Source organism: Heliangelus exortis, chromosome Z, assembly GCF_036169615.1.
Source record: "Heliangelus exortis chromosome Z, bHelExo1.hap1, whole genome shotgun sequence".
Taxonomy (NCBI): domain Eukaryota; kingdom Metazoa; phylum Chordata; class Aves; order Apodiformes; family Trochilidae; genus Heliangelus; species Heliangelus exortis.
The window spans coordinates 42,189,740-42,216,217 of record NC_092454.1 but is presented as its reverse complement, the minus strand read 5'-3'; the positions used below and the strand labels follow the sequence as shown (position 1 = coordinate 42,216,217).

General features: G+C 39.1%; 1 protein-coding gene across 1 annotated transcript in view; it reads right to left on the bottom strand.

Moving 5' to 3' along the window:
* Nucleotides 1–2,276: 2,276 nt before the first annotated feature.
* FREM1 (FRAS1 related extracellular matrix 1) overlaps nucleotides 2,277–26,478 on the bottom strand; it is a 68,379-nt gene continuing 44,177 nt past the window's right edge. The window contains exons 26-38 of the mRNA XM_071730085.1: nucleotides 25,904–26,318; nucleotides 24,580–24,781; nucleotides 24,036–24,180; nucleotides 21,803–21,932; nucleotides 20,358–20,430; nucleotides 17,204–17,353; nucleotides 15,823–16,061; nucleotides 15,080–15,127; nucleotides 14,644–14,826; nucleotides 14,249–14,374; nucleotides 13,441–13,556; nucleotides 7,115–7,200; nucleotides 2,277–5,720 (exon numbers count right to left, since the gene is read on the bottom strand). Coding sequence (XP_071586186.1) covers nucleotides 5,521–5,720; nucleotides 7,115–7,200; nucleotides 13,441–13,556; nucleotides 14,249–14,374; nucleotides 14,644–14,826; nucleotides 15,080–15,127; nucleotides 15,823–16,061; nucleotides 17,204–17,353; nucleotides 20,358–20,430; nucleotides 21,803–21,932; nucleotides 24,036–24,180; nucleotides 24,580–24,781; nucleotides 25,904–26,318 — 2,113 coding nt within the window. The 3' untranslated portion in view covers nucleotides 2,277–5,520. The remainder of the gene's footprint in view (nucleotides 5,721–7,114; nucleotides 7,201–13,440; nucleotides 13,557–14,248; nucleotides 14,375–14,643; nucleotides 14,827–15,079; nucleotides 15,128–15,822; nucleotides 16,062–17,203; nucleotides 17,354–20,357; nucleotides 20,431–21,802; nucleotides 21,933–24,035; nucleotides 24,181–24,579; nucleotides 24,782–25,903; nucleotides 26,319–26,478) is intronic.

Below are 26,478 nucleotides of genomic sequence, written 5' to 3'. Positions count from 1 at the left end.
TCTTTGTGGTGACATCACCTGCATAGACTAATAATTAACAACAGAGATTGGATCAGGCACATTATCATTACGTTCCAAATACAGCTAATCTCAGTTTTCTACAAAAAGCAATGCTTTGTCCTTTATAAAAACTTGTTTTCCTGCCTGATTACCCTTTCATATAAGCATAGCACATGATTTCACTGTATTTTGGTTGTTAAATCTTGGGGATAAATGCACTGGTGTCCTTCAAGCAGGCTTTGATTTGCCTTCATAGTAGCAATTTGTACAGGACATTGTTTTCACTGGAAGTAGCCACCCTGAATGTTTGCCCATCCTTTTAAAACTGTCAGATTTATAGCTGACAAGTGCTATGCAAATGCAAAGTGGTATTTTTCATTTGTTTCAGAGCTGTAGTTTATCAGTCATTATGGACATAAACTGAGCAATTAGTTACACTGCCAGTTGATGCCTAAAAATAATTCTTAGGCAGTGCTTGAATTACTTGCCTTCTGTTGAGCTAAATAGTCCCATCATAACATGATTGATGATTAAATCATTAAAATAGATTTTATATACTACAGTCCAATTCAATATCCTATAATTTGCAAAACACATCCCATGTAGACAAACTTGTATCCAGATACAGCTTTTACAGAACCCATATGAAGACCTCAGAACTAGTGGATTAGCATTATGCAGTTTATTCTCCAATTATTGCACTTACCAAAGAAAGCCATCTGTGGTCTTTGTTTTACTGAGTTTTGGGGAAACAGATCACATACAGACCTCATGGGAAAGTTATAATTATGCAAGCAGGCAGCTTCTTAGAAGGTACAATATGAAAGAACGGATAATGTATCTCTTTAGTTTTGTATCTTCAGCCTTAGATATTATGATATTATATGATAGATATCATGAATTGTCCCATTTGCTACTCAGATTTGAGTCCTCTGTTGCACTATTTCTTTCTTCACTCACTTATAACCTCCTGTTCACAATCATCTCTTTCTTCTTCCTGTGCCATAGCACAAAATGCCACGAAAATGTAGGTGCACTTGAAAACGTTAATTTGTGTGTCCAGTGGGAATGGGGTAAATATTCTCCTGTGTGTATTGGCCGATGTTTCCGTGGCTGTAGGTATGAACACATGATGCAGAGGATGGATTTCTGTCTATTGTAATTCTCAGGCTGGTGTATTTTGCACAGACATCTACCTCCTGAAGCAACTCCTTCATGTGACAGGCACATACATAGTGCCCAACTGAGAGTATACCTAATTACAGATCCAGCCTGAGGAGCTATGTTGGTTATGTGCTTGATTGCTTCATCCTGTTACTCTGTAGGACAATGATCCAGGGAAGAAAGGGTTTGGGCAAAGAGGTATTTCAGTACTCCAGAAGGCACATCTTTCTTAGATTGCCATGAATAATTTGAGAGAGGAGTGGTAATTTACTGAAAAGTTTGTTAACACCAAGAAAATGTTTGTAGCATAATCTGAGGAAGAAGATGCAGATGTTTCTTTCATTAAAGTAAAAATATATTTATGCTTATATGAAAATGCCATCTATATGAATAAAATTATATTATTTTCCTTACTGTGCTTGTATCCAGTACTTAAGATTCTTAGTCCAGAGACCTACTTAACTCCTATTCATTTGGATTTCTTCTGACTGAAAAAACCCCACCATCTCAACACTATAGAAATAAACTAACAAGCGCTGTTGTGTTCATGCCTTCTAACCTTCTTCTCCTCTGAAGACATTTAAAACTCACCTGGATGCATTCCTGTGTGACCTACACAAGGTGATCCTGCCCAGGTAGGGTGGTTAGATTTGATGACCTTTTAAGATCCCTTGCAGGTCCTAACATTCTGTTATTCTGTGTTATTCTGTGAACCCTATGCTGCTTGTGTACTGATGCAGAGGATAGTAGTTAGGTGGTGGAATCAGAGCAGCAGAGTTCTCCCCATTACAAGCAGCACAGCTTCTGAAAGTGTAATAAGTGAGGACAACTGACATCTGCATCTTCTTGGCAAAGATGACTGAAGTGACTGAGGGACAATGACCATTTTTTCACATTCTCATTTAAATCAAAGATCATATTAAAATTCAGTTTTAGGGACTAACAGTAATTCTTTACCTTGAAAATCTTAATGCAGATCTGTCACTTTTCTTAAATCACTTTTCAAAATAAACAACATTTTCCCATTTAAAAGTGGTCTGCTCACAATAGAAATGTCCTTATAGGATTAATGCAGAAGAATCATACAGAAGAAAAAAACAGAATTCAGAAACTGCATAGAGTAAATGTAGATATATTGTGCTATCTTACGAGTACATTTCTGCTATGCCCAACACTATGGCTTTTATCAATAGAAAAAAAAAAAAAAAGGTTTTGTGAGATTATGAAACTGGAGAAATATGTATTCACTAAAATATATTTCAGTTTTATATTATCAAGATAAAAGTTAAACATAACAATATATATAGTGTTCTGAATACAGGAATTACAATAGCACCAGTTTTGTGATGTAAATAATGTAGAATCACAGTATTCAATGAATTATATATGCAATTCTCTCACAGCTACTATTATAATTTTAAAATAGGAGAATAAACACTTGAAGGCATTCAGTAAGTTTCAGGTGTACAAAGGAGATCTGGAAAGCTTTTCTGATCTGCAGACAAAAAGCTTGATCTCTGTGATATTAATAACACCACAAATGTTTCGAAATACTTTGGTTTGGAAGAAGTGCTTCTGTGGCCAGTTGCCTGACATTTTTTTTTTTTCATTATCATTGTCTTTGAATCAACAACATCTCTGTAAAATTCGTTTCTAATTAGTCAACATTTAAAAGGTGTTTGACAGGAAGAGAAGGTGGCTAAAAGCAACAGATACACAAAGAGGGATACACATGGGATTGCCTATCCCATGACAGATACCTAGGCTAACTTCTGGGTTCTTTTCATTGAGCTGTGGCATCTTGGTGCCATTTCTCTTTAAAGGCATATGGATAGTTCTGGTGAAATAAATCCTGTCTTCATCCAGAAAGTGTGGCATCCATATGTGAACACCAGAATTTATTTATTTCTGACTTTCTGCCTCTTGAAATTCCCCTTCCACTCCTGGTACTCTGAACACTGATTTTGCCCTGAGTTTACTTATAGTCTAATTCAAAAGGACTGAAGACTGAAAAAATTCCCAGTGACTTCTCAGGAATTTAGGCCCTTTTTTAACTAAACCTCTTAGAAGTAAAAACTTTTTATAGCAATAGAAAAAATTATTATTTATGCTTTCCTGATTTGAGTATGTCATATTCTTTGAACTTGTATTCTAATGAAAGCTGTAAAAATCTGTGAAAAAAATACTTCATTTTTAAGGACAGACAAATTAAAATGTATGAATAAATGTCTGCCACTCTTCATTGCATTAAAAATCAATCCAGCAGCCTTTCAGGGCAGAAATATCCTTCTACTGCAATACACAAATTTTAGCTTCATCAGTGTATTGTACTATATCTAATGAAACCAGTGAACACAGGCAGTTTGCACAACTAAGAGTGTTGTGTACTGACATCTTCAGTCTTCAGTAACTTCAAAGTAGTTCAAATGAAATACAGAAAAGGGAAATTCACCCATCTTCTCACAAAAGCAAACCTCTGAGATCACAGTTGTCTCAGAATAGGCTTGATTTATTTTTTTGTAACTGATCAAGTAACAAGCACCGTGGTCAAAATCCCCTTTCTGTTGATGCCATTAATTTATTAAATAATTAGGAGAGGTGTTTAAATAATCCCCACAGGTTTACTCAAAGATAACACCAATAAACTCAGTAGTTTTTATAAAAAGAATGCCCTAAAAAAACGCCCACAAACATATATAGTTTTTGTCTAGCCAAGGTCTCTTAGATAATTTTACCTGGAATTTCAGAACATAACAGCAATACAGCCAAAAAGACCTCTTTCTAGTTTCTAATTTTTTTGGCAGTGAAGACTCTTAGAAATACAAGCAGGTGTACAAGTGTAGCCAGGGGAACTTGGTTTGGTGAATTCCTGAAACAATTACCCTGTATATGTTGCTCTAATAGGCTCCTTAAGGAAAAATGCTAGAGAATAACAAAAGTGTCGAGAAGCTTGGCATAAAGATCACCGTGAAAAAAAAAATAAAATTAAAAATTGTAGAGATATTTTTGCCTGTATCTGTTGATAACAGACAAATGGCTGGCTGAATAGACAGCTGATAGGGGACAAGGGGAGAATCAACTGCTGGCAGCAGGCAGGCAGATGGAAGGGATGGGAGTTCATGAAGCACAGGGCAAAATCACCCTACTCAGTGCCACACCAACTGTCACACACTCATCACGGGCAGAGGGAAATTCAAGAGGAGCTTTAAAATTTTTTTAGGAAGCGTATGACTTGTTCCTTTTTTGTATTTTTTAGGCTGCCAGTAAGAAGCTCCTAAAACAAGATTTTTGACAAGTCAAATGTAATTTTACTGTAATGTTACAAAATGGTAACACTAGAGCTGCATATGCTTGAAATAACTGTAAATTGAGTTTTGGGCAGATGTTTTTCCCGTTAGATACTGATTTTTAAGCTTTTCTCAGAAATAAATCTGGATTTTTAATTATGATTTTAAAAACCTCAAATCCCTAATAATAAAGACTTTAGATTAATACTTTTCAAAAGCCGTATCTGCTTTAGTACAAAATATGTCTCACGATTACATTGGTTTATATACACATATAAATCCTATTGATGTTCATGTACCACTGAATATCCCAAGATAATATTCTAGGATTAAGCTCCGGTATTAATTTGCTGTGTAAATCATATAGCACTGGATTTACAGAGGTCCCATTATTTAATTACACTAAAAATTACAGCACCGTCCCGCTGTTCCAAAGACTGTTGAAAAATTTTGGTTGGGAATATGGAACAACATGAAGATCTGTGTGAGCAGATCCACCAGGACCTGAAGCTGGCCTCGGGAGACAGAAATAATGCACCTGTTGGCACTCTCACTAAATCCTGACACTGGTATTCCAGTAGGGCATCCACTAGGGAAGGACCAGTCTCCTGACAAAATGTCCCTCCTCTCGTCACCCAGAAGGACCTGGTTTTAGGCAGCAAAGTTTGCCCTCATCTCCACCCCGAGAACTCTTCCTCTTTTCCAGTGACTGTGGTGTAAAGCTGCAGTTCTTATTGCAAATTAATTAAAGCAAGAGCCAATTCACAACCTCTCCTTAAAAAGCAAAGTTAAAAAAGAGTAATTTTTACACAGGCATGTTATGATAGCTCTTTGGTGTAAAAGTATATACAAGTGGCAGATAAAAGTCTTTGGGTGGAGTTCACAACCTTAATCTGGATTTAATCCTTGCAATTGACCTCTGTTCCTTGGCTAGAGTCTAGTGCACCTGCACCTTTGGCGGCATAGAAAAGAAACTATGCTGATAATCAGAACAGCTGCATGTGTCTGCAGATAAATAAAACCTAAAAACCCACAATGTCCATATGCTTTCACAGTAATCCTCCATTCTTTACAGCTTTCTTGAACATATATAGCTGTTCCGTTTGACCTTCCTGCAGTCAGTTGCTTGCCATTTTCCTCGCTTTTGCACAAATACACAATTTCTTCCTCTCCTTGGAAAGTGGTGGGAGCCTCTTCTCCAATTTATGTAGGTTACAGGTTCTCCTCCATTCCACTCCCAGTGCCCAGGATTGACTTGGTCATTCAAGCCTGTGTGAAATCATTAAAACCAGATAAGTGATATTTATTGTCTCTGGAGTCTCATGCCAACAAAAGAATGTTGTTTTATCCCTTTGTTAAAAAATGCATGTAATATTGGTGTGAGAGGAAAAAAACCCATCTGGAAGAACAGAAGTAAAATACAATTTACTATTTCGTAAGGCAATTGGTGCCATCTGAACAAGGGAGAATCTACTGTTTCTCATTAATTCCTATCTAAAATAGTTTTTCCCTTTCCATCTCTTGGATGTCCATCACTTCCTCACTTCCCAGGTTTCTCTTTTGATACCTAAGATGCCAAGGATGTTTTATTCAAATCTGAGAAGCCTCAGATGCATTCAGATTCCTTCTGAAAATAAAATACTGTAAATCTTTGTAGACCTTGTTTACACTGTTGAAATGAACAGTTGTAAAATTTGTGTTAATTAATACCAGTTAGAACACTCTTTTTCACTTAGCCTCTGAGTTACTAATACCAATTTGGGTGACATATTTCAGACATGGTCTGAGGTCTTAACTAGAAGAAACCACGATCAGAAAACTGACACAGTGGTCTTCATTCTTATCAGAGGGGTTTATTTCTCTCGAATTAACAGAATCACCATTAAACATAATCCTACATCAACTGTATTTTTAAAAGTTAATTTAGTGTAGTGAGTAAATTAAGCTCAGAAAATTACTAAGAGCTGAAAATTGCAGTACACAGTTGGAAAAAAAGAACCCAAAATGTAGCAGAATATATATGCATATATGTATATATGTCAGAACAACATAGCAGAAACAAGACTGGCTAGTACTAGTCCATGAGCTAAGGTGGTCTTTCACAGAAAGGGATCCAGAGGTGCAGGGAAGGCCCATCTGAGTTCTTCCTATTTTGCTTGAAATAAAAACTTCATAAGAAATAGGCAGCTAGACCTAAAATGGTGTGGTGAAATCTTCTTTAGTGATCATCTAATTAATTCACAAGACTTGTGATAAAAGATGATACCATTAAATTAACGGTTATAGAAATAATTATTTGCAGTAACGTTTTTTTTTTAAAGTTAAATAAAGTAATAGTAAAAAGTAAGCTGATATAAACAAAAAAGCAGGACCTCTGCTAGGCCTTATTTTCCCAACTAGTATTAAAAGATGAAGTGTTTCAAAGCAAAACAACCCACCACTAGGTAACATGGTAAACTCTTCTTTTTGATAAAGAGTTATAAAATTAGTCAGGGAAATTATAGCTTTCACTTTAACACCTTCCTCTGAGATAATAAAAGCAGCAGAAAGTTCAAGACAATGCAACATTTGAAAACTGGGCTGCAACTGTTGGAGCAGTTTCTGCATTCCAAGGTGCATAGGAACCATAATCCTCGGAGGGGACAAGAAGCCGTGGTACTTGCCTATCCAAAAGGGCTTCCTCCTGCTCAAGTGCCACAGCCACTGCATGTGTTGTTCATTAGCCACACTTGCTAGACTCCCCAGGTATCTAGGCTCAAGGAGAGATGACAGAGTAATTAGCATTCCACAGAGTGACAGACATCTCCCATCAACTTATCAACCAGGGACACCGATTCCAATATAAAAGATATAACCAGTGCTTCATGGGAAAACCACAATTTACTGGCATGAAAGAGTAACTACGTTAAGGTAAAATCTTAAAATTCAGGATTAATTGGAGACAAACCAAGGTCCTAGTCTGATTTTTCTAACAGAAAATTTAAATTAGCTCGACAACTAGAGAAGTATATACAGGAAATGTGTACCCCATACTCATTGACAAAAACACTGATAAACTCCATTCTTTAAAATAATCTGCCCATACTAAAATCCAAGATACTGAAAGATACAGCTTCATGCATTTGGTAGTAGAGCAGACTGTGTCTTTTTAAAATCATGCCCCAACAAAGCTAAAGCTTGGAGTAATACATTTAAAATCTTGTCTTTGTGTTTCAAAACAGAGCCAAGTGTGTGTAATTTAGGTGTCTGGATTAGGGCAGTGGCATGGTTTTGAGAGGCAATGTTGTGTGGTCTGCAGTGACTTTGTGTTTAGAGCAGACCAGAGAGCAGTTTTGCTGTGTATTGACCAGACTATTTCAGAATGAAGCCAGTGCATACTCTTTGCTCTGTGTTTGTACTTAAGTATGCCAGACCCAAAGGAGGACTTGTAAACCCTAGCCACTGAGTAATCTTGCCAACTTAAAGTCTTCCAACTAGTATCAAGCATGCAAGCAGCATCAGGGTGCTCTTAAACCATTTATAGATTAGGCTAAATCCTCAGGCATTAAGACACAAATGGCATTATTCTTCACTTATGACAATAACTGCCAGCCATCAGTTACTCCATTTTCTTATTTATCCATCTTTATATCATGTCCTGCTTCACCTGTCACACCTGCTGTTGCCTCCTCTCCAATGCTGAGACTGTCATATCTGTTGTCCCCTATTTCTGACTGCCATTCAGCGTATGATGCCAATCCCTTTGATCTCCCATAACACCATGAGTGATGCTTGAGAGGGCCCAAGCAAACAATATGACTCGTCCAAATATGCTTTAAGAGACCCAAAACCTCATCTAGCAGCAGAATAAATCAATTACATTATGATGATTTTGCTGATTTCATTACTGTTGCCAAATAATGGAGACAGAAGATCAGCAGTGCTACAAAGGAGATAAAGACTGTCTTCTTTAAGAGCTGAGACAACAACTAGACCTGAAGGGTAGTGTGGTGTTCTTGAATCCACTATGAAAATCTTGAACAGATCTTGAGGTGCAAGCCCATCACCAAGCCTGCAGCCCTCTTAGATTCCATGCCTGGAGCTGCATTCTTGTTTGCTGCCTTGTATCTCTTCTAACAGTACTGGTCCCATGGGTGCCATATAATGACACCACACAAGGCATGGAATCAGGAAATTTTACATAAGGAAGAAATCAGAGTGGTAGCCCACAATGCTCTGCACAGACCCTACTGCACAAAGTCTGGGCCACTCAGCCTGGGCATACTGGGGCATGTTGTGAAACCAATTCATTGCAGTACTGATGGAATGTTCCTGCTGCAAAGGCCTTCTCCATTGATGATGCAGTCAGCCTGACAAGCTGGGAATTTGTCACGGTGTGCCTGCCAGGGCCTGCAGGACAGTCTGTGTAATCACAGCTGCCCTGGGCCGAGTATCACACACAGTATCATAGGTCCCATCAAGGGCCTCCTAATTTCAGAAGCCACCAAAGTGTAAAGGATCTTGCAAATATCTGTGTAGGCTCTGCTTGGGTAGAGGTGTGGCAGGATGGCCTCAGCAACACTGATCATGGCTTTACACTTGACAGACTGTCCCAATACAAAATGAAATCAACTGGTTGGGGTCAGGGTTGTGTACCATTCATGGCACAGGCTCCCAAACCTTCACTCAGTGAGGATCTCACAGAAGCTTTGACTGTGCTTCTCCTGACAGTAAAGACCCATGCATGGTGCTGGTACCTCAGGTGGCATGCTGCTACACCTCTGCGCCCATCTACCAGGCATGGAATCTGCAGGGAGTCTGGAAGAAAGCTGTTACACTGACAAAAGCTCCTGGAAAGTGTTGTGGTCCACCTTCTTACTCAGACAAAGAGTCTAGGAAAGATGGCTCAATTAATTTAGGGTGTCCTCCCAGAGTATCTGTTTTGGTGGCAGAATATGCCATTCTCCTCTTCCCCCACAGGTTGGCCATGGACCAAACTTGGGGCTAAAAACAGATTAGGGCAGCAATCTATGTGGTATCACTACTAGCTAAGCAAAAACAAAAATAGGACATTGTATCTGGCTTCTGCTTCAATATAATGAAAGCCCTGGAACTAAGCTGTTTAAGTAAACACACCTTAGTCCTTCACTTGTTTTAGAAACTGTGGAAAAAAAAAAAAAAAGCGTCAATGTGAATAAGTAGATGCTGTATCACTGATGACACAGAAGTGGTCTGAGCAATAACAGTTTCTGACTTTTACTTCAGTCCAGGTACCAGGGAGAGGCTTTAATACTGTAAAAAGAAAGCACTGCAAAAATCATAATGTTATCTAATCTTTTCTCCATAGGAGTGCTTCCTAAATGCAGAGTGAGAAACACACAACTGAAGAGAGAACAACTGTTCTAAATGTTACGCCTAGTCAGGGGTTTTGATGTATTGTAGGGAAATCAGAGCAGTCCTGAAGGAACATACCACTTACAATATTACTAACTGTACCTCTAGGCAAAGCGCCAGACACAGGAAATGACAAGATAATGTTATTTATGGAGTTATGTAAATCGAATGTTTCCTAATTTAAATTCCACTAGAGAAGGGGTCATAATGCTTTGTTGAAAAAGCAAATAAACAAACCACACATCACTTTTTTCTGTGGTAAATTATTTCATTTGAAGGGATTCTGTGTGCTTTAAAATTTATGCAATTGGGTCAAGAGCACCCTCCAATTTAGAGCAATTGCCCAAACTGACGTAGTATTTTGGGTAGCCACTGACCTTTAAGAATTGTATGGAAAACACTTAGCATAAAGACTTTGATGATTTTACATTGAATTACTCAATTTAAAAGATCTTTGTACCATTCTGATAAATTTAACTTCATCTAAAGCACACTTGATTAGCTATAAAAGTCATAGCACAGGAGGACGTTTAATTTGAACTACTGTAGTAAATCCATGCTCTGTGGTGTCAGTGAAGCTGGGGGCTGACTGAGAGGCTCTGCTTTTCCCAGGGTTTTCTTTAATCACCTAGGGAGTAAACCTGATCCCTTGAAATAGGTGTGTGGTGCTGCTTACGACACCTCATGGTATTCAAATCATTCAGATGAGACTGGCAGACATTAAGCAGAGCTTACCAGAAGCCCTGTACTTCCAGAGTGGCAGCTGAAAGTCAGACAAGATACTCTGGGCCTTTAAAATTACTCTAGGTACCTGAATCCCTATGCTGGAGTCACTAGCAATAATACAAGTTATGTATTACAGCACAAACACAGCATTAGGAGAGGTGGGCAGACCCTGAACTGGGCAACACTGAGCCATCATCAGGAATATCACCTGCTATTTCAGATGTGTTCTACCTGTGATTCACAAGGTCTGAGGCCACAAGCTGCTAATATACAAACATCAAACAAAATATCAGCGCCTGCCTTACAAAGCTGGCAGTAAATTTTTACCCTATTCAGGCTCTAATTAAATGTTTGACTCAAGAAGATGAAACTAAAATCTGACTAACAACAAAAGACACAACTGTGGGTTCTGTCTGCCCAGTGAAGAGTTCCTTCAGTGGCAGCAGTGAAACCATTTCACGTGCGAGTGACCCTTAGGGAGGACATGTTCCTATGGGATAAACAAAAACTGTAACATAAATCACCAAAATTGCTGCTCAATCAGGCTGCTGTGGGATCACTCAGCCATAATATCCCCCAGATGCTTCTCTTCATGTTGCCAAGGACCTTTTCACGCATACAAAACAAAGCTAGAGAAATGAGTTTGTAAGCCACTTCTCTACAATGTAGTAGGAAAGGGTTTGACACAGTGCAAGATTTTCATGGCAATTATTTGAGATTTTTTACACCTGCACTATCACTATGGCATGCAGCAACTTGCATCAAGACAAGCACATCTTTATGTCTGCTTCTTTGCCTGCACTTGGACACTGAAGAAGAGGTTTCCTGTCACCTGCAACAAATGGATGCAATGTATGTCAAGGCTCATTAGAATCCCTAATAGGTTTGCATAAGCCCATGTACATTTATGTCCAGAAATAAATGCTTCTGCAATAAATGGATGGCATGGCTTTGTATCTTGGTCTCAAGTCCATCATCTCAGCATAACAGTGGTTTCTCAAAGAGATTTGCTTTCTCTAAGAGGCTGGTTAGTTGAAAACGGTTACTGAAAAAACTTCAACACCACTTGTGCTTTTTTACTGCTCTATCTAACAGAAAAAAAAATGTAAGACAATCAAAGTTTAAAACAATGACATTTTATTAGCAATATAATTGATTCCTATTTTTAGTGAGATTAGCTAATTTACTGAAAGGCAATTCTAATTTTTTCATTTAATATCTAACTTTTGTTTGATCTACTAGAAAATTACGGTTGACCTTCATCATTATTTTTATTTGCCTGCTGGAAATACCAGCTTTTTAAATGTCAACAGTAGAAGTATTAGTAACAGAAATACCAGAATTGATGGTGGTGGTGATTTCCAATGGAGAGTTAGGCAAAAGTATAAAACAAAATTTATTAAGTCATCTTCTTCTACCACTTTTAAGTGTGTGCCTGGGGTTATACTTTTCTAAGTCAGCTCCAAATGGAGGCCAGGAGAGTTCTATTTACCAGGGACAAAGCTTTCCTACTGTGTGGTAGTCTGAAATAAATCACTACCCTAGGATTTATTTGCTTGTGGATTTGGTAATATGAACGACTTTTTTTTGTAGATGTTTAACACTGTCATTATTTTAGCATTCTTCAGTCTAACTTCTGCAATGCGCACTGTAGCCATGAACAAGAAGTTACTACCTACAAATAATATGGGTCACCAGGAACAAACTCTTTCACGTAATGGGAAACACCTTCCAGCAGAATGACAGACATTCCCAAGGGATCAATTTAATGTTTGTGTCTTCAGGAAAAAAAAAAGTCAGAATACTCACACCTTATAGCTTTGTTTGGATAAGTAATAAAATAAAAGCAAGTGAAAGAAAACTATTGCAGGAACTGAAATTTTAAGCAAAACAATTAGCAATGTGAAATTTATGGTGAGTTCACAAAAGTAGGTAATGTTTATATTTTAGGAAAGAGTAGCTTCCATCAGCTGGCAGATATTAGAACTAAAACTTTCCTTTTGCATGTTACCAAAACAACATAATCTGGCATAGCTGAGTGGAATGAATGAAACAAAGTTTGTTATGCATGCTTGTGCGTGCTTCCTGCATGCCGTTCAACCACTTTCTGTATAGTTTCTATTTCTTTCATTCCCAACTCTTCCCCATTTCAGTTTTCATTTAATGGAGTAATGGAGAAGCCTGTTAAAGACCCTCCTGATATTCAGCTTGATCTTCAATCTGGTGCTCACAATTCCAACAGAAGGTGCAGAGCATGCATTATTGCAGGCCAAGCTCTGTGTTACCTTGGCTAGCATTTCTCTCTCTCCTAAGTTATTAATCCTGAAACCAAAATCACAAAGCAGGCCTTCCAAAAGCAAGACTGGACAATTTCCTATTTGTCTCCTGCTTCAGGACAACTATTATTATTTATAACCTTTTATTTATCTTTAAATGTCATAAACTGAATACTAAGGATTTCAAGTAGTTACAGAAACTGAAGAGCTGCATCCTCAGAAGAATATGGTAAGGCATACAGGAGCTGGCAATATTGTATTGACACCAAGTGAAGGTAGAGCCAAGGAAGTGGTGGGACAGAGAGGGTGAAAGACTGGGCATTTGTTCTATTTTTCTTAACCCAAACTAGCTCCCCCATTAGGAAAGCATCCTTGCTGAAGATGGGCCGCTTCAGGAATTCATGTTGTGAGTAAGGCAGTATCCCCATCTGGAGTATTATGAAACTAATAGCATTTTTATCCTCCATGAGTCCCAGGGCTTGCTCTATTTTTTGGGGAGCTGTGCAGCACAACCAAAGTAGTGCTTATCCAAATGAACTCAGCCTCAAGTGCAGCATTCAGCTCAGGGCAACAGAAGTGCACAGCAAATACATTCACTTGGAGAAGTCTCTTACTGTTCTCTGCAAGCCCGAGCAGCAGCGTTCCAGGTGACCTTGTGATTCACTACCAGGAAGTAGCAGCTGCCCGCATGATGACTCCATCCAGAGGGACACTTCTTTGTGCTTAACTCCTAAAATAAAAGGAAAAACAGTCTCCTGCTCACAGTGGTCTATATATGTGTAATAATAATTAGACTGAATGCTGGTGGTGCTGCTAATGGCCTCCCCAGAATTAAACTAACATGAACTTTGGTGTGTATCAAAAAAGCTACAGCATTAAGAGATGTAGTGAAATAAAATGCCAGCCAGAGGGCCCTACCATTTATAATGAGTAGCTTTAAAGGTGACATGAGGTTTCAGTTCCAGAAACACTCATAAGAGACTACTTTAGTTTGGACACCATTTTCTGTCTCCCGTAGTCTCTGTGAGGAATGCAGTGCAAGAAAATTCAGCATGACATCTTACATGGCAGAAGGGATGTATGTCCACAGAATACCTAGATCAGCTTATATTAATAATTTCCACTCATTTTCTTTGACTTCATTCACTGACTGTCTCATGCCCATATCCTCTCAAGTAGCAAGACATGAGTGCCTGCTTGGAGCACCTGTGGCTGGCAGACAGGAAAGGAAACACCAGCAACCAAATCTTCATCATGTCACTGGCAATTTTTTTCTTTCTGGTGACAACAAACTTGACTCTGGACAGTTCTTTTATTCCCTGTACAAGTGAACAGTTGTTAGAGGGGAAAGAGCTTTGCTTGGGAGCCTTTCTCATCATAAACTCCATTTCTCATAATGCATACTGATGGTGACATTTTTACCTTGCTCTGGGAATTCCAGAATTTCCATGTTATCCCATCACACTGAAATAACTTTTGAGTGCTTTCATCATAATGCAAGAGCCCCTTTAAATCTGGTGTACACACCTTTGGAAAAGAATAAAATTCCTGGAAAGAGAAAGGTTATTTGAAAAATTGAAAAAAAATAATTACACAAAATAAACTATCTGAGACAGCTTAAGCACCTCTTATATTAAAATTTTATGACATAAAAACTCTTCAAGGGCTGAGCTGTAAATTTATCTGTACATTGGTTAAACTCATCTTTGGAGTAAGGAAGGCTTAGGCTGCAGATCTCAAAGGTGTTAAATCATTTTGGAAAACAGCATGACTGAAAACAGATGGTGAAAATGCCTATGAAACAAAAGGCTTCATACCTGATGTCTTGAGCTTCGTTCAAATGCCAGTTCTGCCTTATCAGCTTGTGGGATTTCTGTCTTCCTAGGGGAGACGACATTTATTTGTGGTTGTGCTTGGCTAATTACTGACACTTGAGCCTTCTTGTTTGGTTTAGCTGATGAGGTGTCATCTTCCATTTGGAGTGATAATATCCCATGATACTTTGTTTTACAGGGTCGCACACACATGGATCAGGACAGGAGAGGGAAAAGAGAGGTTAGCAACTCCTAAATAAAGTGCACACACACGAGGCATTATAATAACTGCTGCAAACCAAGCGTAAAGGACACCAAAGAAAGATAGGAAAATATTGGTCATAACAAATTATTAACAGTTATTAATACTTATGAAGCCTACAATGAGAACTGGAAAGAAATCAGAGAAATGGCTGAGCAACACTGATAATACTCTTACTTTGAAAACCACATCTGTTCCATTTCTAAGTATAGATGAAGGATGAACCTGAAAAAGGTAGAATAGCAGAATGAGATGGGCATATTCATGCATTATAGAAATGAAAAGATTTAACACAAGGTCTTTACAAGATCTAGGTTAGAAATCATGCAAAATGTATTTGGATTTAGTTCCTTCTCTTTCAGAATGGAAACTGATCACCTCTGTAAAAAGCCATTAAAAAAATCACACGCTATGAATGTGATTATAAACAGATTCTATTAAGTTGTAAGATACTAGTAGAATGTTACTAAACCACCTACGTTAAACCAATGTAGCTTAAGCAGAAAATACAAAGGGCAAGTTTTAAGTAGCTGTTCCCTGTTAAAACCAATGGTATTTTCATCTTTACAACATCAGGAGCAGATCCACAGGATCTATACATTGGCCTTGCACCAGTGACTTAATTCTCCTAGCTGACCCATAATGTAGACAAGTGTAGAAGCTGTATAATTGCTGAAGTTACTCGATCCATGTTTCCTCTACCAAGTCTGTTTTTCTTCCTCTCCTGCATAACTGGACCTACAAAATCAGGATTTTTAATTTTTTTCACCCAACATTTTATAATAGCTCCCAGGTCTGACTTGAAGCAAACTCAGGTAGGTCAGGTAGGGTCATTATAAAAATATGACAGCTTAAATGAAGATATCAGATCCCAATGAATTCACAAATCAGTCCATCACTGCACTGCAGAAGTGTCTTACTGTTCTGCCATTTCCAGTCACTCTCAGCCTGGTCCCTGACTGACTCGCCAAGCTGCGCTCCTGCCCCGGGTCTTCTCCGTGATCTCTCATCCCTTTGGAAGGAGACAGCTGGATTCCTTCCAAGGGAGCACTGCCAGGCCTGGGAGGTGATGAGGAGCCCGAGGAAACTGGAAGCAGTGCGCCTCTCCCCCAGAAGTCTTGTTTGTTTTGGCCAGAAGAACTGGAGTAGCTGCACTGACCTGAAAGCATAAAAAATGGCAGATGGTCAGTTCTAACTGCATGAGTAGCTAACTGGTCACGTTGAGATGGGCACATAAACAGCTTGCCATTATAAGTTGGATGATTCCTTCACTTGATGTATGATTTGCTCTCTGTTCAGTCATCCTTGTTTGCGGGGTCTAACTATGTCTGCAACTACTAAATGTTTATGTATGTTTTTATACGTTATGCTTCTTCTACCTACAGATCACAATTTCAGCCAAGCATCTACTGAAAATTCCTGTTTCCACACACGTATTGGGGTGCAGGGTGCTGGCTTTTTGGTCATGGAGAGACAGGTATCCCCAGCTCATCTTCGAGATACTTCCATCAGGCCCAGACAATTTTCTTTTCAGAAATCCAGGACACTATTGTTCTTACAAACTAGTTGTGTTGATTAACACCCAAGTTACATAATGAATGTCAAAGAGAGAACAGATCTGATTTTTTTAAAGGAATTTTTATAAATTAAGCCTAAATCATTGCAGCACAGGTATTTAAAATTATCAGAAGAAAAAAACTGTCCAGCTGTCAGAGGACTCAGCTGCTTATTACTTATTTGATGGTTTTTTTTTTTTTTTTTTTTTTGGTGAGATTTTAGGCACACCACAGTTGATCACTGAAAAAACACAATACTGATGAAGGCATAAAAGCCCAAAATTTGCAATGTTGTGAACAGTGCTTGTTAAGCATGAGAAAATGTATTTCTAAGAAGCTAAGGATAGCCGTTAGGGGCTTTTTGAGAGGAAAACTGATTTTTTTTCAATGGTGTGTAACAACTGTTACACAATAACTGGGAAACAAATTCTAATGAATGTAAAAAACATTTTTTTCCCACTTTAATAAATGAGAAGTGAACTCGTGTTGCTATGAAAAGTGTTTTCTTTCCTTGCACCATTCTCATTTTGTACTTATTGCTTCCTCCATGCTGTGTTTCCCAGGATGATGGATATGATTGTGTGGGAGAACAAAAGGTCTGTAACTGTCAAGCCTGTCCTCTCTAAAAAGAAATTAAGCATTTTGATCTGAAGGTGAGTGTTAGGAACAACTTGTGGTTGAAAATAAGTAGCTAATCAGCCAAGATTGTCCCACCTTCTTAACGATGGAGATCAAAAGAGAATACCTCCTTTTGAATCCAAAATTTTCACTACAGCTTTTGTCCGGGTGCCAAGAACAGCATTCACAGGGGAGTTCAGAACTACTTCAAAGACTTCATCATCTTCCTCTAATCCATCATAGGTAATTGCTATATTCCACATCTTCGTTGACATTCCTAGCAGAAATAAACATTTTAATTACTCTTTGACTGCTATTTCAATCAAGCAGCATGTCAAAGAAATATATTAATTAACATGTCTGCAGCTAGAATGGAGTAACTGGTGTATACTATTCTGTTCCTACCAACTGAATGGACTCCTGCTGTTCTCCCAAATAACATTAAGTTCAAATTTTTTCCTGGGCAATTCAGTACAAGTCCATACCCTGTAACAAAAAGCTTCTGTAGATGTGGGAAGTAGCACTACAATGCATAGGTTTAGGACTTTCATATCAATTTTCAAGAGACAATGATATTTTTTTAATCTTTAAAGCTTAGTTTTAGTTTAGTTATTTAACAGATCTTCAGATGGATCAAAGACTGTTAAAGTACAGCCTTTTAGGTAGATTTTTATAGTTCGTTACAAATTTTTACTTGGTTGCTTCCCTTTACAATATAACTACAGGCTTGCATTATGGGAATGAGAAAAGATCATTTAAAACAAAGAACTAGGCTAATTATTATCTGAAATGCTACAAAATTTGATGAGGAGAACTCTGAGGCAGCAGGACAGATCTCAAAGTACACATTGCTGTCAACAAAACATCCTGGGAACAGTTTCTGCATCATAAAGTCAGTGCTAACATCCAGCATTAATAACAAAAATATATGTACAATATATGTACAACTTTGCTAAAAAAAATTCTACATCCTCATGGGACTTTGCATAAACCTAATTTCCCTGGTTCTTACCAGTGTGAATCCTCTAGCCAAGGGAAACTGTTAGTACAAACAGACCCATAAATTTGGATAGGGCCTTCTTCTGCTCCTTTTCATTACCATTTATTCATTTCAGCCTATTGTGTCAATCAGTCCAGTCAACTAACATAGCTGAGGCTTGTTTTTAAAACAAACTTTCATGCCTTACTAAATAATTAATTAAAATAAATAAACAAAAAAATATGAAGAAAAGCAATAACTGTCAAACACATTAAATTGAGAACTGAGGAACTGATGGCTTGACTGCTAGAGATTGTAGTCTTTTCTCAAAGCTAAGCCTAAGTGAAGGATTTTTTTAATTGAGCCACCTGGAAAAGACTATGAGGGAGCTCATCTGTCTTAACTGAGAAGCTGGCCAGCAGAAGGATAAAGTGTGTATCTCTCCTATCCACATCCACAGTTAATTTTCGTGTGGCTTATCACCATATTCAGAAAGACAATAGCTGTAAGCATAAATCATCCCATGCTTGGAAAATTTGCATGTATCAGCAAAAAAGTAACACTCTAGTGTAGAGCCTCACACTAAAAGACTCTTTGCAACAATCTCTGGCCCCTTAAGTCTGGAGGCTGGTAAGCTTACAAAGTACACTAGAGCAAAGAGAACTGGAATTCTGAGCAGCACAATATGAAGGACTTTTTAAAACAGATCTGTCAATGTTTTTTTCCACCTTCTAATTTAGAACTTTAAAAAAAAAAAGTGACACTAAAAAAGGATCTTGCTGATGCTCCTGAGTGATTAGCTGGTTTCAGAGGTCTCATGTGTGCTCTGAAAACACTGGGAATTAGGGCAGATTTCCACATTTCCTCCCAGTTTTATTTTACTGATGGGTGTTCTCCCTGAAAGCTAACCAGCTCTCACCTCTGAAAGCTAACCAGTAGTTGCTCATTCTATAACTTTTTGCCTTTTTAAAATGGGCTGTAGTGGTGCTTTTCAAAAATAATCAGTTTTTTTACTCTAGCTGAACTTAAAGGTACAATTATTCCTATTGAATAATCAAACAAAGCTGGGGTATATGTGAATTCATTAGTGGGATGCAGTGCTGCATAATCTCTGTAGAATGCTATGATTTTTAAAAATTATTATTATTTTTTTTCAAAACAAAAAGTCTAAGTCCTAAAGTAAAAATCCCCAGGCTTTGGCTGGATCTGACTTACTGCATTCCACACATCTGTTTTTCAAATCAAGTAATTTTTTACCATGAAATGCATTCTATTTCATGAATAGAAAAACATTCTATGTATTTTAGCCATTCACAGATGATATATTTTGTTTCCTCTGTAGTCACTGTGCCTTTCTGCCATTGAAATCTTACTCCTGTTAGTCTTGGGGTAGCTCTCCTGGCACAGCAGGCAACATCCTGGGAGGCCTTTGTGGACCTCATTTTCTAAACTTCAGTAAGTCCTGGACTATGGCAACAGGACTTGTTCCAAAAACCCTCAAACTTGCATACACAAAGGAAGTGCTTATAGCAGCAAATGGATTTTTCATTCCCAGCTAATCTGTGTATATGTGCAAATTCAAGTTTTTCAAGTGAAGCTGAATTTCTGAATGGTAAATTGTAAAACTCTCATTTGGACTGTATTTCCCCTGGACCAAGGGAGATATTTAAAGCCTAATAATAGTAAATTGTGCAGAACAAAGAAAGGCTTTTTTCAGTATTTTCAAATTTGTATTAATTTTTACTATTGATTCTCACACAGAAAAAATAATCAACCTCCTTTTGATAACACAGTTATCATAATTTCTTGCTATTTACAGCCTCAGCAAAGGGCAGACTGATGTTATGATTACAGTGCAAGCAGAAATGAAGTCTGACAATTTTCAGGTTCTTTTGCACCTTTTTGGTCTTGGATACCTTGCAAAACTTAAATTGTACTCAGTTTTGTCTAAATTTGACCACCACCCAGGTCAGATGTTTATATCTTTACAGCATCTCACAGATCAGCTCAGAGCTACCTGTGAGATGATTGGGCAACATCATTTCAGCACTTCTGATATTTTAAATGATGTTAAGGGACCATATACAATCTCATCCTAAGAAATGAGGATACTAATGCAAAAGACGCTCACTGTGCTTCCAGGAAATGAGCCTATGTGTCTTTAATCTTAATTAGTATTAGTAACTTAATTAGTAACTGCATAGCTACAGCTGCATATGCAGTTTCACTCTCCAAAATGAGAGCCTAAAGTTTCAGAGTAAGTGAATGAATTTTAAAATTAATTCAGTGCACTGGTTCATACCTGGATCAAACTGAACAAGCTTGGAGGTAGTCACTGTAAAGTCGCTTCCCAGCATAGCAGATATTTCGTTGACCTGCAAGGAAATCAAACAGTAAAAACAACACTGTGACCCATTTCACCAAACCACTGCATTCTATTGGGTGTTGAAACTACTGTGTGTCTCTTCATGGAGTCTCAAAAAGACAGGCCAATCCATACATGTACTTAGGCTAAAAAAAAGATGAAGGCCTAAAGAATAAATATTGTGATGTGCATGCTCATGGTTTTGAATCTGATAATTGAAAAAAAATTTGTTCACCTTAAAATTTTGCCTCATCCCCTTTCAAACTGCTGCTTGACAGCATCAGCAACCACTGCCTGGGTACCCAGCCGCAGCTGGCTCCTGTACAAGCACATCACAACACCCTGGAAGAGAGGCAGCAGCCCAGACACATTTCCCCATTTAGCCTTTTGTGAGGTCTTGGAAGGCATGTTTGAATGCAGAGATGTCTCTCAGCCCCCAAAACTCAGGACAGGCACAGACTTGTACATATGTCAGTTTGGGGACACCAGCAACTCCCTGGATTTCTGTAGAAGATTGGCACTGGACACCAGCTTCCAAACTGCACTCTTGGTGCTGGAGTCAATTTCACTGGTCTTTTTAGCTGAGTGACAAATAGAGCAAATCTCTGGAGTCCTGAAGGACAGGGAAGGATTGCCTCTGATTAAGTCAACCACAAAATTCCCATTGACTTCAGTGGAGTGAGAATCAAAACTACATTTTCAAGTAGGGCTGTAATCCTGAGAAACTGCGAGGGAAACTTTTAGCATTTTTCTAGCACAGGAAGCTAGTAAAATCCTGGAATTTCCATTTTACAAGGGGAATTGAAATTTGTGAAGGCAAGTTGCATAAAAGCTGTTTTTCAGAACTATAAAGTTCATCTTTCCGTCTAATTTTTCAGACATAAGACAGGCTGTTAATGAAGGGGATTCTTGGGCTGTATTCATAGGTTGATGCTAGTGGGAGGAGAAATGAGGGAAGCTGCTATGACTGTAGAATTGAAGCTTCTGTATCTCCTGAGCTCCTCCAGCTTGAGCAGAGAATTAAGAAGTCCCAAGGCCCCAGGTTTCCCAAAGCCTGGATTTTCAAGTGGCAAATCCTGGAAACTGAGTTTATGAGAATAGGGACACATGAAACTGTCTACCCTGACAAAGGAGGTTGTCAGAATTGAAATAGTACTCCAAAGCATTCCAGTTTTGGTTAGTAAACATTTCTACTTAAAAATCAGAAGACTTCATCAGAAATTTTTCAATCGTTTGTACTAGCAAGAACAATGTCCCAGGTTTGAATTGCATGGCCTCTTTGATGGTTACTGAAATACCTTTTAAGTCTGAGGAAGAAATTAATGGGCTCCACCACTTATTATTAAAATGCTTGCAGGTAGGAGCTTGGATTTTAGCTTTACCTGCACTGCAATAAAGGCAGATTCTGCAGAGTATCCCATCCTGGAGATTTTCAGAGGCACCACTCCCACGTTCTCACACACTTCATATTCTGTCTGTTGCATTTCAATCTGAGACCACCGTAGCTCCAGCCTGTGGGAGAGGAGGGAAACTGGTCTGAAGCAAAGCAAAGCAAAGCAAAGCAAAGCAAAGCAAAACCTACCCCCTGCTGCCCCCACCCTCAGAAGCTGCTGACTGCTGATTTGGCCAATACACATAACCAGTCCTTGTTTCCAAATCAACATGTTTGTGTGATCTGGCTGATTAGAAAGACTGAGCTGCAGTTGATGAATCTTCCAGTTGATCCTTGGCCTACCCCAAACCAAGCCTGAAAAGGGTTTCAGCAGCAAAGGGGTTCTGCAGCAAGTTTGAGGAGAGTTTGTCCCTAACATCAAGTGGGCCAAGGCAAGCTATCACTGTTTTCTCCTGCTTTTCTTTGAGAACAGGGTTCTCTTTGTCCCTGTAGTTTTATTTTACTCTTACTTTTACTCTTTACTACTCTCGTAGTTTATTTTACTCTTGTAGTTTTATTTTGCTCCCCAGCATTTTCTCTGCAATATATGCTCCTTTGTTCCCATCTTCATCTATCGTCCAACTTTCCTCCTCTAAGATACAGGGCATGCTCTAGGACTTTACCACCACTTGCTGACTGCCCATCCCCCTCCCCTGACTTTAAAAATCTCTGTGCTTTTTGTTCTTCAGCAATGCAAGTGTCTGAGTCTGAATTGTAGAATTGTTTGTAGGGGATGTGACTGAACTGAGGAAGATCACTTGCTGGACAGGGAAGCCAATAAAGACCTCACTTTTTTAAAAGCTGTGACAAAAATTAGTGTGAGTCAGAGGACTTAAAGAGAGTGAAAGGAAATAAAATGAGCTCTGCTAGTTGACCTTTCAGGACTGACCAGTTGGCAACACCAGCGGAAGTTTCCTCCTGTCCTCCCATATCCTGAGATACTCATTGTGTGGGCAACACATTCAAAAGCTGATTAGCTTTCTTTTTTATAAATGGAATGCATGTACCAGATAGAGTCCAGAAGCATTCACATAAAAGGAGATTTCAATTTTTATAAAATCCATATGCATATCAAAATTGTATTTCAAAACAGTGATCATTAGGTGATAAATTGGTATTGGTTTAAAAACAAAACAAAACAAAACAAAAAGCCACAAACAAGTTAAATTAAAAAAACCCCACAAAACAAAACAAACAACAAAGCCTCTCACAAGCTTTTAAATACAATATTTAAAACATTATTTTTTCTTTAAAAGCCAAGTTCCTCTTTGTTCTGGAGGCCCAGTGCAGCTAACAGACCAGCCTACATCTCTTAAACTCCTATTTTCTATAAGGCAGCTTCTCTTTTCTCGTTTCCTAAAGCTGTGGTGCCATGCATTGCTGTTAACACCCCAGAACCCACACTTCCCCACGGGGAGTGGCAGCGTTTTGTTGGTGGCTGTCACTGAAGGGCACCCGTGAGCAGGCACCGCGCCGCTGGGAAGCGCTGGGGCCGCCGGAGCTGGGATGTGTTTGTGTATGGGGACATCTTTTGGCACAGCGCGAAACTGCCGGAACGCTGGCTCGGCCCGGTCCGGTCCCCTCCTCTCTCAAGTATGCAGAGGAGAGCTCTGGGGAAGAGCTCGGCGCATGGAAGTCAGCTCCCTTGCCATGAGACTTGGTTTGAGGGTAACCCGCTTAACAGAGGAAAACACCATTAATTATCTTTCTAGGTTGCTTCAGAGTAAACAAATGGGTTGAGCATTCAGCCCTATTTTCAGAGGTGGAAACGGTGCCCCTGCTGTAGAGCTACTCGCATTTTGGCCTTTGTTGCCAAAGCACAGTTCAGATGATACCCCAGCCTCTAATTTTTGGACATTAGGCTTAAATGCCACAAAGAAATTTTGGTAATAGCCTCGTACAAATTTTGGAAGAGGGTGATCCTGTGTGCCCCCCACCTTCTTCCTGCTCTTTTGCAGGAGTATGGCTCTTATGCTATTTACTGCCTTAGAGTATCCCCTCCATCATGGTCCCAAGCTTGTGAAAAAGGTGTTGCTGTCAGCACAGGGCAAGAGTGACATTCAACTGCAGGACCGCATAGATGAAGCAACATTACCATCCCTCAGCACCCTGTATCTTAGGCCTCTGAATGCCCAGCTCTTGCTTACAGTGCCCCAGTCTGACCTGGAACTAGCCCTTTGTACCTTTGGGGATCTGCAGAGTTTCCACTGGCATCTGTGACTTGAAACTCTAAATTGTCTGAATTGACTTCCTGTGATGGGTTGATGACATAAAGTATGATTTTGCTGTTTAAATCCTTTTGGCTAAATTCTTCCTGAATAAATCCACCTAGGAAAGAAGAGAAATACTCAGGTGAATTACAAGCCTGTCGATAAAACGTCATAGCTCATCTAGACTCTTTATAAGCTGATCAGCAACATCCCAGCTCGTTTACAGGCTCCAATTTCTTCCCATGTGACACATTTATCAAATGGTCAATATCCACCTTTCCTTTCTTGACACAAAGAAAAAAATATTTTCTCAACATCGGTTATTAACAAATATCTCAAACTCTTTGAGGATTCATGATAAACATGAGACTCAGGTTTTCATGTGAAAGCTTTTTTACTGCATTCAAAGTTTGCTCAAAGCTTGCTAAGAAATCTTGATTTCCTCTATCAATCAAACATTAACAGGGTAGGTTTCAGAATATGGTCTACCATGCCCCACAACACATAAAGACTGTACCTGTTATTATATTTTCCAGGTAGCCATAATAAGGACCTCTTAAAATCTTAAAAATTATCTTGTCATCTTCTGTGTCGGGGTCAGATGCCTTCAGGGACCTGGCAGTAATATAGATCCCATAATTGCCATTTTTGAGCAGCTCCACATCAGAAAAGCATCGGAGATGAATGATTTTCGGTGCCATTTTGTCCAAATAATCCACCTGAATCAAAGTGAAACAAATACATATTCACTTTGCTGTATCAGGATATTGTCTATCCTACTTTGTCCTACATCGACTTGCAGCCTGCTCCAGAAGTCTGATGTCCAGTTAAGTGCTACTTCCCATGAGAGGTTTCCAGGCCCAGATTGCCCAGTCACTGCACGCAGCAGAAAACAGAACACAATGGAGAAGGTAAGATAAATTCTGTGTACTTCTGCTCTGATCCCACACTTCCTGTGCTCCCTCTCGTTTTTGCTCTGCACAGAAAATGAGAACACCAGCAAAGGCTTCTCACCTCTGTTTTACAGTAACAAGCATGGAAGCCTAAGGATTATGATAATAACAGCCATAGACCCGGCCAATAGGTTTACTCAAATCTGTGTCACCTTTCACAACTTCTGATTAATCTTCTAGCACCTGGCAACAGTTGCTGCTGTTTCTGTATCTCCTGTTGAAACAGCACTCATTGTTTATCCTACAGCTTCAGTCTTTGTCATCAGGAAAAGTAAGAAGCATCTTCATTAGTGTTTTTAAGCATACAGAATTTCAATATACAGTGCAACAGGGCCTGCTTTACATCCTGAAACATGCCAGATAGGCACATACAAGAAGTCACAGCAAGGGTCTCTGAGCCTATGACACAGTGGGAAGAACTAGAAAGTGAGGGAAATGGGAAGTCAACAAAAAGATCCTAATAAAGGAAGGATGAATTAGAGTAGTTAGGTCATGTACTAAGTGGGAAAGCTGAGCAGGAGGAAGTTCATTCCTCCCCATAGATGGGCTCAATTTTGGAGTTGAGATTTCTTTGTAAGATTTCTTTTTAGCAGGTACATGTATATAAGTATATACATGCTTACATTGATAGAAGCAGGAAATATTTCTTCCCGTGAAAGCAGCCCCTCCCTTTGCACAGCATAAGAATCTTTGCCTGAGTAATGCATTGTGGCAAACAGTTAATTCTCAGGATTTATTGTTCATAGACCAAATAAAGCAAACATTGTAGCTGATAAATACCTCAGTTCAATCACAGACTGCAGCAGACACCAGTTCTCATAAAAATTACTACATTTTCTGTCTTATCATGCTATATATCTCTTTAAATAGGCCTGTGGTCACACTTGCCTGAATGGTGAATGCCACTGGCTCGCTCTGCACCCTCCCATTCACGATGAAGCCTTGATTAGTCCTATCTGTTGCAACAAATGTAAATCTGTCAGTCTGGGAATCCCCACCTCGGTGCTTGTATGCAACATCCCTGTTGTCCACATCTTGCTGGGTGAAATTGTGCTGCAGTAGCACAGCTCCTTTGTAATAGAGATTGCCATACTGTGGGAGCTGAGCCAAGAGGAAGGTAAGGTTGTCTTTGGTAGTGTCTGGGTCTGAAAGTTGCAAGACATCAGGAGAAATGAGTGCCGTAGCACCTTCCACTAATCTCAGCCCTGTGTTCCTAGATAGTGTGGGCAAAGCTTGGTCAACTGCTTCCAAAGAGATCATGAATGTCCCATGCTTAGTCCTCAGTCCATTGCTGATGATGAATCTGGCAAAGAGAGGCAAGGTAGTCTTCAGCATGTGTTCTTGATTCACCATGTACTGAAATGAAATGATAATACACACCTTTACTACAGGACTTGCCTGTGTTGATAATGCAAAAGTAGTAGAGATGGTCTGAGCTAAAACCCAGGCTGTGGGTGGGGTAG